Source organism: Quercus lobata, chromosome 4 (genome assembly GCF_001633185.2).
Source record: "Quercus lobata isolate SW786 chromosome 4, ValleyOak3.0 Primary Assembly, whole genome shotgun sequence".
Classification (NCBI taxonomy): domain Eukaryota; kingdom Viridiplantae; phylum Streptophyta; class Magnoliopsida; order Fagales; family Fagaceae; genus Quercus; species Quercus lobata.
The window spans coordinates 23,072,959-23,086,988 of record NC_044907.1 but is presented as its reverse complement, the minus strand read 5'-3'; the positions used below and the strand labels follow the sequence as shown (position 1 = coordinate 23,086,988).

The 14,030-nt window shown below is 32.1% G+C and overlaps 1 protein-coding gene across 1 annotated transcript; it reads right to left on the bottom strand.

Annotated features, from left to right (window-relative positions):
• Positions 1 to 344: 344 nt before the first annotated feature.
• Positions 345 to 8,628, bottom strand: LOC115983588. Its single transcript, XM_031106305.1, has 7 exons — positions 8,474 to 8,628; positions 5,887 to 5,973; positions 4,936 to 5,133; positions 1,671 to 1,835; positions 1,232 to 1,288; positions 956 to 1,102; positions 345 to 805 (listed from the first exon to the last, which is right to left on the bottom strand). Exons 1-7 carry the CDS (start codon positions 8,612 to 8,614, stop codon positions 434 to 436), a joined length of 1,167 nt encoding a protein of 388 aa, XP_030962165.1. The 5' UTR covers positions 8,615 to 8,628; the 3' UTR covers positions 345 to 433.
• Between the last annotated feature and the right edge of the window lie 5,402 nt (positions 8,629 to 14,030).

Sequence of the window (14,030 nt, the reverse complement as noted above, 5' to 3'; positions counted from 1 at the left end):
TTGTAAATCAAAAGTTTGTTCTCATGATAGTGGACTTAGTGGGTTGGCGATGGTTAAAACTAGAAGGCTGAAAGAAATAGATTGGAAATCCCAAATAATTAGACAATATTGAACTTAACTGATTATATAAAAATATATATATATATATATATTGAAGTGCAATCATTTTTATATGTTTCATATTTTCCTTTTAATGTATTATAGATCAATATTTTTTTATTGAACTTTCCTATATATTTTGGTAAGTGTACATTTTAATTTTCTTAATTTTGATGTCAAATAAGTCATTCACTCACTTAAGTAAAATCCTCTCATCACCATTATTATTGAATGTTTCTGTGGTAAGTACGGGTTACAATCTAGTTGACATGAATATTCATAGCCAAAGGAGTAACTTTCCAATTTCTTTGCAAGATGATTGGTACAAAATATTTCAGTTGCCACATTTTCCACCTGGGCCACCAAAATCGAAGTTGTATCCCTGGATCGCACGATATACAGGATCCGCTACACTATAACAGCCAGGACTATCAATGATTTTCTCATAGCTGCCACCATAAGGTCCATCTAGAATTCCTGAATTATTTTTATACTGAACAAATCTAATTGAACATGAATGCTCATACTTGCCGTCTGGAAATACTCCAGATCCCATGGGTGGGCTAATTCCAGTTGTAGGATCAGGAACCACAGCGATACCTCCCCAGCCAACAATTTGAGGATTAGTAAAATTATTAAATATATTTGCTGGATAATATCCAACATTAATACCGTTGTATGTTATCCACCAATTGCCATCATCCTCCTGTCACATTAAAGAGCAAGAGCATATGATCCTACAACTGTAGAAACCTTTTTCAACTTTGTTCCAACTTTTGAATATATGGAACCATATGCATATAATGTTAATATTAAAAATTAAATAACATTCAATAATAATTGATGATATATTTACCTTAAAAATAGAGACTGGAATCTCAAAATGAGGACCGTAAGGAATGGATACATTGCTTATAGGTGCCCCGAGATGAACTCTTCTGTCAATTTGCACAAATCCTGGGCAATAAAGGTTGAAGCAGCCCGTTGATTTAGAACCATCAATCTGTAATTTTTAAATGTATTGTTAGTATGCAAAGCAACAAACTTTCATGTATACCCAACAAGTAACGCTACGTAAAATTTTCAAATAGATTTTTAAATGACTGGAAAAAAAAAAGTATAGAAAACTTACTGTCCAATGTGCAAAGAAATAAGAATAACTAGTACCCATGTACATAGTTGGAGAAACCTGTTTGAATCAAGCAGCACAAAATTATTCTTTGTGAAAAATCTAGTTATGTTGTTCCATTTATATATAATTTTCAATTTTCCTGATAACCGTTATCCTTTACCAATTCATTTCACTCATTTTTTTTTATATAAATATTAGGAGTAGAATTTGAACCCTTTCAACCAACAACATAATTAAGTTCTTGGTCATAGTATCCTAACCAATGGTAAAATGATTGTTTCCTCAATATGAATTACATCTTATTCATCAAAGAATAACTACCACATTTATCATTGTTGAAAATGCCCATTGTTTGTTGCAATTCTTGATTGGATAGTTTTACCTAGATCAACAAGTATAAATTTTCAAATAAAAAAAATAAGTGTAAATTTTAAAATACCATCCATCCCGTAATGATAGCATTCGTATTATATTCTGCGCCATTAATGACATGTATTTCTGCATAGCTTTCTCCCAGCTTAACATCAGGATTATAGACAGCGATATTTCCTTGAACTCCAGTGTAACTACGACCTGGTATGTCTAGCATTTGGATAATTGCAGTCTGTACAATGGAAGTTCTGAAAGTCAATAACTACTTAAGAAACTCTTGTTTAACAACATTCCAAATTAAAGAAATAAAATATATTGTAAGAAAATGTTATAATTTTATTAAGGGGTTGTAAGTTGTAACAAGTCAAACAAAGTGTTCAAGATTGGTTTGTTTGTTATGGAGACGATCTGAACTTGAGCATTTAGAACAAGCCTATGGTTCTTCTATTAATTATTTGAACAAGCCTACTTTGTTCACAAGCTCTATCAATTTAGTTAAGTATATCGACTTAATTTAATTCAAATTTTACATAACAAATCTTTGAAACTACCTTTCTTTATACATATTAGCTATCAAATACCATAATTATTCAATTTTTTGGGTTTTTTTTTTTTTTTGGTGTTTTCAATTTTGAAAACCAACAAACAAAAAAAATTGAGAATTTTATTCACAAAATTATTTTTTTCAGTGTTTTTCTCCCTTCAAATTTGTTTTTTGAAAATATCTTTGTGGGGGTCAAAAACATCAAGAAAGAAGAACAATCTCAATGCAATTAATCGACACAACAAACTTGTAAGAGACAAGGAGGTAATCCACAATGGGAAGACTGAACAGATGTAGTTAGGAATCAAGATGAACTATTTGTTTGTATTTGACTAAAAATGGCTTTTGCCAAGGTACACAATGATCATTCTATTGTGTAAAGTTGAGATTTACAAATATGTATTTTGTTAGCTTTTATTCTGTGCCAAATTTGATTGTAATTTTATTCAATCCTGTGTACCCTGTATTTATTGTGGGATTTGATTGTAAGGGTTGTGTGATAGAGAGAGAGTGTGTGAAGACTCAAGCTATTGAAGACTGAAGAGGTTTTCATGGATATTTCATGACTTTGCTTCCCACGAAGTAATGCATGTACCCTGCACATGACTGTAATGCAAAGAGTCAGTACAGATGGACATAGTTGTGTCTCGCGAGTATCTTGCGGGTAAGGCCTTCTCACGAGACACTCGCGAGACATTTTGTTCTGCCAGACTGTACTATCTGCTACATACTTTCTATACCCACACTATATATACCCTCATTACCCACAAATGTTAAGGAGTACTTCTGAAGAAAACCCTAACCAAACAACTTGAGAGTTAGAGATTATTATACCCATATATCTCTACACATTAGCTTGTAGATTTCCTCAACTCCTACCTCTTCATTTCCATACTATTGAGAGGTTCATAGTCCAAACACTTACCACACCCTTTCAGAGTGTCAAGTGAGGTTTTGGTGCTGCTGGGAAGTATTGAAAGTAGCCAAGGATGGCAGATGCAACATGGAGTTTGTTGCAGGATTCGGAGAGCTAAACAAGACACGATTTCGAGAAGCCTTGTTGAAGTAGGAGCTTGGAAGGCTTAGGTACAGCGGGTAGATTAGGCTTGGAGAATCTCTTACTAACCCATGTATCCGAACTGATTGTCTAGTGGATCGATTACCGCTTGGAGGGCGGCGGAGAGGTTTTTCGCTGAGTTCTTTGGTTCCCTCTTCGATAACACATCAGCGTGTTATCTATGTTTGCATTCTTCTTCCCTACTCTTTTACATTTCATTTTACTGCTGTGATTATTTGAATATGTGTTAGAGTAGTTTGTTTGTTTATCCGCTCGCATTTACACTATTCCGCACTTAGTATTAAGTTAGTGTAAAATCAATCGAGCCGTAACTTTAATTTGGGGGTCTAAACAGCACTTGTGTTTTCAACACATTTTCGAGCTTTCATATTGTTACCAAACTCTCTCTCTCTCTCTCTCTCTCTCTAAAATGCAGGATCCCCTCTATGGGAAGGTCCCCTTTTATCCCCTCAGTTCCTCCCTCTCTTGATATGCATCATCTTGCTAGATGTCAAAAGATGTTTGTCCCATTAAAAACCTCTCCGCTAATTTTTGTTCATAAAAGGAGACTTTTTGGGGGGTTTCCACTCTTTAGGCTAGTCATTCATCATTTGATGCGGCTAACATTAAGTAGGAACACCTAATTAATGTGAAGGTGACCATTATTTTGGGCTTTATATGTCTCTTTTGGATCCTCAGCGAGTCAGCGAGTATTCTAGAAAACCTTTTTCTCCTCAGCTATACTGCTGTCCCTATCCTTAGCTGAAGGATTCTTGGCTTACCTCGGGAAGGAGCCCAAGTTACTTTGTAGCTTCTTTCGGCCCTCTAGTCTTTGACCGCAGGACTTGGGCCAGGCCTAGACCTTCTAAATTGCTACTTGGATGGGCCTTCCTCAACCCAGGGCTCATCTGATGTAGACATCCCCCTACAATCTTTTTTATTTCTAGGTTTTGTTTTCTAAAACATCCCTAACTCATAAAAGGCATGCAACTGACAAGGACATCAAACTTACAATCGTAATCAACTCAACTTTGAGTAAATCAAGCACAAAGGACAAAAAATACAGAGAGAGAGAGAGAGATATTGTAGAAAAACAACCAACCAAACCCAAATTTGTGGGAAAAGTTGTGGTTGACCTTCCTTGTTAAGATGATTCTTCTCTGTCGTCGTCGTGTCATCTTGGTCACTATGAAGTCACATCTCAATCGTAGTGGTATTGTTTCTAAATAAGGTATACAGTGGGGAAAATCTTGTATACATCTAGTGTTTGAGACATAAGTCTCATACACCGGGCATGTAAGATATTGCCTTGGGTGGGAGAGAAACTCGGAGAGTGAGAGCTAGAGAGAGAATTGTTGGAGAGAGGAGCTCAATTGAGACCAAAAAAAAAAAATCAAAATATTTAAAACTAAAAACAACTCAAGGTTGTTTAAAACAAGAAAAAATTATGCATCTATCACAAATTTTCTTTAAATTGAAATAATTAAATAATGAATATATTATTAGGTTTAGGGATCACAAATATATTGAGTCAAGTTTTAGTTTTGTTTAAGCTTAGCTAATCAAACTCCAAACTGTATTTCAAAATTGGTTCATTTAATTAATGCACCATTTTCACAAATCTTATTACAACGCTCTATTTTTGCGAAAATAATCACATGCAATTTATATTGATACCAAGTGTGGCAATGATTTCATCCTACATCCTAAAATATATAACAAAGAACTTACATGAACACCGGGATGTTCTGTTGATTGAGGATAAATGTTATTTGACATTGACCGAATTGCTATGAGGTCTTCTTTCGTTGTCCTACGAATAGGAACGGTTCCCAATGGACAATCATCTTTCAGTAAACCAATCATTGAAAGTGTATTTTGCGAGAGACCTACACTCTTTGTTCTTCTTAGTGGAAAACGAGGTCTTTTCTGAAGAAGAAAAAATTCAAATTAACCCAAAAAGACGTAATAATTATAGATTTTTATTTTGCATAATAATAATAATAATAATAAGTGATTACTTATCGCAATTACATCATTTATGATATTTCATGTTTGTAGTTCAAACCTCACTTCCTCTTCCAACACTATCCATTTATTGCAACAACAACAACAACAACAATAATGACAAGAATCTTAGTTCTAAAACTTTGGGGTCAATTATGAATTCTCAACAAGTTAAAAATAATTAGTCGAAATATGTTTTGTTTTTTTGTCATTCTATCATATCTTAAGTCATTCTATGTCTATAATATATATCTCCTTATATTGATAGGTCATTTGTTATTACATTTACTTAAACTAATGTAAATATATAAACTTACAAGAGTGAATGATTCATAAGGACCATCGTTGTCTTGATACTTTCATGGTTAAGGATACCAAACTTGGTTATCTCTTGCTATATTTAGAATGTAAATAGCCTGTAATCCAATTCTAATTCAAAAATGTTTTTCTATACGATTGATTTGCTTAATTAATCATTCAGATGATAAGCCCTAGTCAAATAGAAATTTGTTAACATGATGAGGCATGGGTGACATTGTAATCACTATGATAATTTGTAGTTCAAAAAGTATAAACTACTACAATTTCTAAAGCAACTGGAAAAATACGGGAAAAAAATGTATTGTTTATTGCTATAGATAAAAGAATAAAAAGTTTTGATTACTGCTCATGTACCTGGATCTTGTGATCTTTCAACAAAGGATGGTCAAAAGCCAATTGCTTATTGATATCGACACAGTCAACAATATATCCAAACTCCGTCTATAAGTTCAAAGATAAACAAGCTCTCTTATAACATGAAAACAAGTTCTATAACACAAGATAAACAAGTTCTCTTACAACGTGAAAGCAAGGTCTATAACACGTTATATATGAAATTTAAAAAATTAAAACAAACAATAATAATAAGTGTTCCATGATTTAGACAATATCTAAAATATATGTGATTGTGAACCTCAAGAAAGATAATTGAGAAGGCAAACAAATAATATCAATTTTAATATTGCTAGACTTTTCTCCTAGCTTTTTAGGGTATTAAAGCTACTTCAATGATATGTGGTAGTAAGATTGGTCTCATCTTAGGGATTTTTTTAAATCCCCATGTCTATGATAAATATTTCGTTAGGATAAAAAGATTGAATAATTATGCTTGAATAATAAAATTTTAACATTTAAGAATTTGAAAACAACAAACTTTACAACTTTAACTTTTTTAATGTGTCCATTTGGGAACATATTATTTAGCTATTTGTTAAACATATGCTAAAGTATAATTTTACTCTAAAAAAGTAAAAAAAAAATAAAGTAATAAATTAATAAAAATAAAATTTTAAAAAGTTATGCACATAGGAGCTAAAAAGCAAAAAAAAAATAGCTTAGAAGCCCAAACAAAAACAAATTTATTTCCTTAAAAATGTCTCGGAACAACAAAGGCCTACGTTTGAAGGATTATGGTTGGGTTCCCCAAAACTAAGTTATTTTTTTCAGTGTCCGTAAGAACATGTGTGTAATAAACAGTGCTACTCATAAATTAATGGACCGTTATTTCGGTTTGCATGAGCTTCCTGTTATTCAACTATAGTACTTCAATGAGTATCAATAATATACTTAACCTTACCATGATCCTTCTCAAATATGACACGGCTAAAATGGAAGCTTTCAAAGCAACTTTGGGAGACTCATATTCTAGAAGTAGAAGACATCGGGTTTCATGGGTATTCAATAAACATCCAGAAGAGGGCTTCATTGAGGCACATGCTTTGGGTCACTTGCCATTATTACTCGATCGATAGGAGCAAGCTAAGGCATATGACAAGATGCTTTGAAACCATGCACTGCACTACCTAAATAGTTACTAAACGGTGGTGGAAAAATGGTTTTACCGTCCAAAAACTAGAATAAGTTGTGTATTCCAAAGACAAATACCATGTTCATGTGTGGAGAGTTTCACTAATGGACAACAAAAAATGTGCGATCAGCCTATCAATTGGCTTTCACTCAAAACCGATCTTTAACCCCACCAATTTGAATGTTCAGATAACTGCGAAAAGCAAGGATTGTGGAAAGCTATTTGGCATTCCAAGGTCTCAAATAAGATTAAGGTGCTAATCTGGAGGGCTTGCAAGTCTACCTCTGCCAACAAAACTCGCATTGGCTTCAAGGCATGTGGTCAAGAATGTTTCCTACCATATTTGTGGTAGGGACTAATAAGGACGATGCTGATTAATTCTTTGCCTGCATTTGGTTAATTTGGTTTCAAAGAACTGAGCTTGGGCTGAAGGGATTCTTACTGAGCCCACCAATGCGTTCTCAATTGCATAGAATCTAGTGGACGAGTATAAAGCCCATTAAGCTAATGGAACGGGATCTTGCTCAAGCCTAGAGGTGTGAGACTTCCTATAAGAGGAGGGAGGAATCATTCCGTAGGAATGATTAATTTCTTTGCATTTCTAGGTTGAGCCCGCACCAATCATTAAGTACTGAAAATTTGTGCTCTTAGATAAGGTATTAATTTTTTTTTTTTTTTGAGAAATAATTACAACATGCTGCTAACCCCGCAGTTCGAACCCTTTCCCCCCTAAACCCCCAAACACTTTGTATATGGGGAGGTGCCAATTTAGCTACAAAGTCCTTGGCTTAGATAAGGTATTATTAAACTTTCAAGAATTATAAAAGTTAAAAGAACTTATGAAATAATGCAGTCTCAAATATGTAACACTTAATTACATTTTTTCCCCTTGAAGCGAATCATATCATTATTAAATATATGATAAAAGAAACTTAGAGTGTACCAAGATGAAAAATCTTAAATGTAAGGAAAAAAAAAACGCAAAATTTAAGGGGTCAAACACATAATTCAGTCTAAATTAAATATAAATTTACTCTTTTCATTAAGTCTCAATTCTTCCAATTAAATCAATGGTTGTTATTAATCTCATAACTTAACCAAAGTCTTTTGCCTTTTTTTTTTTAGTCTTTTGTCTTTCTATCTTTTTTCCCCTTACAATAAAGAGGGGAGTGGAAATCAAACTCAAATTCTTCTTTTATGCGAGAATTGGATAATAACACTTAGTCTCAATACTCTAGAGCATTTTATCTTACTCAAATGAACAATCAATTGATAATAATAATTAACAATAATAAGAAAACATAATTTCTAAATGGAATGTTTAAATATCATTGCACAGAATATGCTTGAAGTATTATAGTATTACAACATATAAAAATTCAAAACAAACACGAGTTTGAGTTAGTCTAAAACCTGAATACTTTTAGCAGGAGGTTTGTTTATGAGCTTTAGTTGTCTTTCCAACTCCAATTCCTCTTCTTTGGATGTAATTTGGGTTCCATCCACCTGATAGCTGCTTGTCAAATAGAGACACAAAACAAAAATTAGGATCATTCTCTCAAAATCCATTGTCTCACTAATTTGATGTTAGTATGCTAGATTACTGTATTTGGAGACTATTTATAGAGGAGTTGTGGTGAGGTGAAGATAAGTACAAGGTCTTATTACCTTATTATGAAACACCAACCACGTTTTATTTATTTATTTATTTATTATTATTATTATTATTATTATTATAACTTGATAGTTGGTAGAGGAAGGAATTTGAATCTTGAACGTCTTTGTTGGAAATGCTAAAAGACTATTCATAAAGGAGTGATGGTGAGGTGAAGATAAGTATAAGGTCTCATTATGGAAAGCCAACCAAGTTTGTGTATTATTGTTATTGTTATTATTGTAGTGATGGTGAGGTGAAGATAAGTATAAGGTCTCATTATGGAAAGCCAACCAAGTTTGTGTATTATTGTTATTGTTATTATTGTTTTACTTATTTATATAACTTGATAATTGGGATTAGGAGGAATTTGAATCCTGTACATCTCTATTAGAAATACCAACCCAAGTTTATTTATTTATTTATAACATTTCGTTATATGGTTACAAAAAGTCAAAGAGGTTCTTGGCACAAACCAAGGACCAAATGAAAAGGGAAAGATGAATTGATTTACTATCTTCTAGGAAGTATTTGCTTCTGGTTTGCATGTATTTAAACTTTGAACTCAGAGTGGGTTAAGGCTTGTTGAGGACACTTTTGATACAATAAAAGGTCCATAAGACACGAAAATGGCTCATGAAATTCAGCCCAAGAAGCAGTGGCGGCGCCACATGGTGTTCAGGGTGTTCAAATGAACCCCCTGACTTGTGATTTTTTTTTTTTTTTACATATAACATTTTCAAATATTTTTGTTTTGAATACCTTAAAATAAAATTTTGAACCCCTAAATTTAGTCCAAAGAACAAATCAATTCAATACTAAAATTTATCTTGGCCTTTTTAAACAAAAAGAAAAAACCCAACATCAAACCAATTTGATATAAAATCTCAAGAAAAAAAAAAAGCAAGTCCAACAACAAAAGTTAGTAATTTGTCAATCTTAAATCACAGAAAAAGACAATTAAATGAGCTGTAAAGTGTAAACACTAAAATAAATTTAAGTGTGAGATAGTGGAAGTGGGATGTGAGACAAAGAAGAGTGAAGACTGTTTTTTGATGATTGTATTGTTGCATTGAATTCTTAATAGAATAATGTAAAAAACACGACAAAAATCTTCTTAATGAATTATAAAGACCTATAAGTTGTCACAAATGAGTTCAATTGTTAAGTAAAAGAATTGAAAAGAGTAACAACAAAAACTAATAAATAATGAATTAGAGTATTCTAAGTAACAATAATTAAAATTCACTTAACAACAATAACTAATAACTTTATTATAGTAATAGAGAATACAAAATAGATAATTTACAAGATTTAATCTTAGCAATAATAATTAATATGTTTATTATACTAGGAAAACATATGCCCAATGAACTTATAATTTATCTTTAATTCTTTTGCTAATACTATGAATAAATTTTTGATAAGGAAGTCACATATACCGCACCGCATGATTTATCTCCTAGTTAAGATTTATTATCTAAAAGAACTCGTGTTGACTTAAAAAAATCTTCATTTGGATCATAGGTTACGAAAGATCTCATCAATATTATCATAATGATCAAGATGAAAAAAAAAAAACTATTTACTAAGAGCTCCTTATCAACCTCTTCAACACAAATTTGAATGACCCCCCTAAAAAATATTCTTGGAGTTGCCACTGCCAAGAAACCACCAGTGCAGCCCTCACAAATGGTAAAGTTCACAAACTATTCAAGCCTAAATTTGGTCCTTGGAATCAAGTTAAGCTGGGCCCACAAAATCAACCCAGAAATGCCATTAACACGTCCACATGCTAGCATGTAGAGGTTGCTGAGTTAAGCCCACACGTCACCAGACTAAAATCCACTAATATGGGCAGCAAAATCATAAGGCCTATTATTGAGATTGGCTAGCTTGGTTCCACAAAAATTGTCACTTCTCAAGCCGAGTCCCACAGATTGCTGAGCCCACCCTTAATTCTAGATTCACTGCCCAAACCAAACCAGCGTGAGGTCCAGCAAGTTTCCCCCATATTCAGCAGGTTTTCCGGTGATTCCAAAAAATCAATGAGATAAAGGGGAAGCTGAAACAATGAGGGAGACCTGAATTGGCTTAAGATATATGGGCAGAAAAATGCTATTACAGTTATGTATCGGTCATTCATCCACAAAACCAAAGGGAGAATCCCTGTGAGATATATGGGTGTTTCATTTCTGCGTAGCAAGTTAAGCATGAAGGATTGCTGACAAAAGTATCACATTGAACTTTAAAGTTTCAAAAAGTAACCAATTAAACCCATAGCTTATATTAAATCTCAAATACAATGCCATTAGACTTAAAAAAGTTGAGGTTTAAATTGATTATTATTTTTTTTTTTAATTTCATTATTTAGTATGTTACTTTTGAGACTATAAACTTTAATTTGTTACTCTTAAAGTATAGAGTTTAAAATATAATTTTCACTTGTATTTTTCTACAATTTCTATGTTGTCTAAACTCATATGAGTAACTGTTGGGTAATATGGGCTGTTTTTTTAACTGTCGGTTGATGAATCTACCTTAGATCTGCTTCCCTTCTCAAAATTGCCCAACTTCAAATCTTCAAGCCCATGGACTAAAAAAAGTCAAACTTGCGGACAAGTTATTTTCTTGATCTCTTTTATTTTTACAAAATTTGGATTAGATTTTTGGTTAATTTTCATTAAGGTTTGGGTTAATGCTAAGCATGTCAAAAATGTTTTAAAACTAACCAACTTGGTCTAGTACAATTTAGTCCCTAAATGGTGTCAAAGACGTTACTCACTCTGTAACTCTTTCTTCTCTCTTATCTCTCGTCCCCCTTTCATGCATCTTAGACCAAAAAAAAAAAACTAGTAATGCTAAGGACACACAAAGTCTCAGAACTTTTGCCAAAACTCATCATGTGACGAGTTGTGAGTGGTGGAGGTCAAATGGTAAGTATATAGGAAGTGATACAATTAAGAAAAAAATAGAAATGAATCTCCATTTGTTTCGACATTAACATTTTATGAAAAATGAATCATTTACCAAAAAAAAAAAAAAAAACCTTTCTAGATAACCATATCATTTTTCTATATTTGATAGCAACCTTAAAATGAATTGAAAAACTATTTTTTGAATTTGGCGAGAGATAGAGTTGTTTTCCAAAAAATTTAGTGGAAAGCGACTCTATCTCACATCAAACTAAATAGAGGAAATCAAAAGATAGTTTTTTTATTTATTTATTTTTATTTTTTTTACCTTTTTTAAAAAAATTTATTTTATGATACTACCAAACAAGGGAAAACATAGAAAACTATTTTCACGTGAGGTTCTCTATCAAAACATACATAATTTATTTTCCTTTATTTTTGTCTTTTTCTTTTTTTAGAAAACGAACACACACACAAGGGGAGGGGGAACGAGGTTTGAACACAAAGGCACATCACAAACTCTACTCAAAAGTCATGGTAATGTTTAAGGAATGGTAGAATAAGTTATACTACATACAACACGCTCTTTTATGCACATAAAATATTTCTTTGGTATAGAAGATAAATTTTTTCAAAAGACCAAAACTCCTATACTATATATATAAAAAAAAAAATTAAATTTAGGTATATATAAAATTTGGAACGCATGAAAAATTAAAATTAAAAAAAAAATCTTTTTTTTTTATATAAGATAAAATTCTACTCTATCATAATCTATGTATATATGTGTGTGAAGATTTTTCCTAGAGACTTGAACCCTAACTCTTACCCCCTACACTCTACAGGCATTTATTTTATAAAGTGACCATCACGCTATAAGTACGCAGTGGTAAAAAAAAAATCCTTAAACCCAATTGGGTTGAGCTGTTATAAATAAAACTCTAGTAGCGGAACTGCTCTAGGTTTAATAATTATGATTGGGAGTTACTTGCAATCTTTTATATAAATAAGTGCAATGTTGCAATTTAATTTATCTAATTTCTTTTCCCTTTTGTGTGTGTTTGTTTCTCAAAAATAAAAAATGAATCTTTTCTTTTGGAAGGAATAAAATTTTTTTTTTCTATGAACATCAATAAAATTAATTATTAAGTTGACACCATAAGGAAACAATTATCTTTCCATGCCAATTAAAAAAAAAACGTTTTTGGTAAAAAAAATGAATGATAATGGTGAATGCAATTATTGTTGGGTTGGGTTAATGCATGCCCTTAAGAAGCTTTTATGGAAAATTTAAAAAACTGTTAAAAAGTTAGGGTTTGGCTTACTTCTAGTACTTTTTTAATTGGAATTTCTATTTATTTTAATGAGAAATTGCCACATCACCCATTAACTAAATAAAATGTGAAGATTAAAACTCACTAACACTTGTCATTGTCTATTTAAAATAAAAAGAGATCTCAAGTTAAAAAAGTACTGGAGGTAAGTCAAACCCAAAAAGTTAACTAATTTTCTCATTTTGCTGTAAAAAGTTTCCTAAAATAGGTTATTAATATATAACCTAAGGGCAAAAGTTAGTAAAACTCATTATTGTTAAATCAAAAATTTTGAAGTCTTTGCTAAAAATTTAAAAAGCTAATCATTGTAATCCTTTAATAAAATTTCTATCATTTAACTCAAAATAAATTTCATATTCAAAGCTAAAAATAAAAAATTGACTACAAATATGGAAATATAAAATTTAATTCTCTTAAGTCAAACTTCTATAAACATTTTCTGTAGTTCAAGCTTTTGTTTTTTTAAAGAAAATGTGTACATAGAAATCACTATCAACATGTATACATCTCATCAAATCCGTGAGCCTTTTTCCTTTTTTTTTTTTTTTAAGGAAAAAAATTCCTTCACCCTTCTTAGTTTGACTATAGAGAAATCAAAGTGAATAAAAAACTTTTTTTTAAAATTAATAATTTAAAACTAAAAGGTCTGTTGAGGGCCAAAATTTCACAAAAAAGCCAATTCCATGAAAAGTAGGAAAAGACCATGGGCTTTAACAAAAGAAAGCCCAATTCATTAAGTTAAGAAGGCCCAATTCAAGCAGCAAGAAGAATCAACATTAAGGCCCTATGTATGTTTAGATTTCCAGCAAAGAGGCTATTAAAAAAACCCAGCAAAGTCCAGTGAAAGAATTGGGCCGAGATACCTAGAGGCTGTCAGAGGCTCGGGATCCTCGGGACGTGCAGCACAGCTAATGTGAGATTGAGACAGCTTAAGAAGGGTATCACGAATTACAAGAAATGAAGAATAGATATGTCCTTCTCAAGCACCCAGTGGTGCAGCAAAGAATCAGAGAGCTTGGAGAGTGACAATTCATGAACAAAAGGCCGGTACCTCAGGGAATCCAGAA

Excerpts from the sequence above, each read along its gene's own strand:
- LOC115983588 (XM_031106305.1), bottom strand. The coding sequence starts at position 8,614 with ATGATCCTAATTTTTGTTTTGTGTCTCTATTTGACAAGCAGCTATCAG. Across the intron at positions 5,974-8,473 it reads CTCCTGCTAAAAGTATTCAG|ACGGAGTTTGGATATATTGT; the intron begins GTTTTAGACTAA and ends TTGAACTTATAG. Across the intron at positions 1,289-1,670 it reads CTATCATTACGGGATGGATG|GTTTCTCCAACTATGTACAT; the intron begins GTATTTTAAAAT and ends TGATTCAAACAG.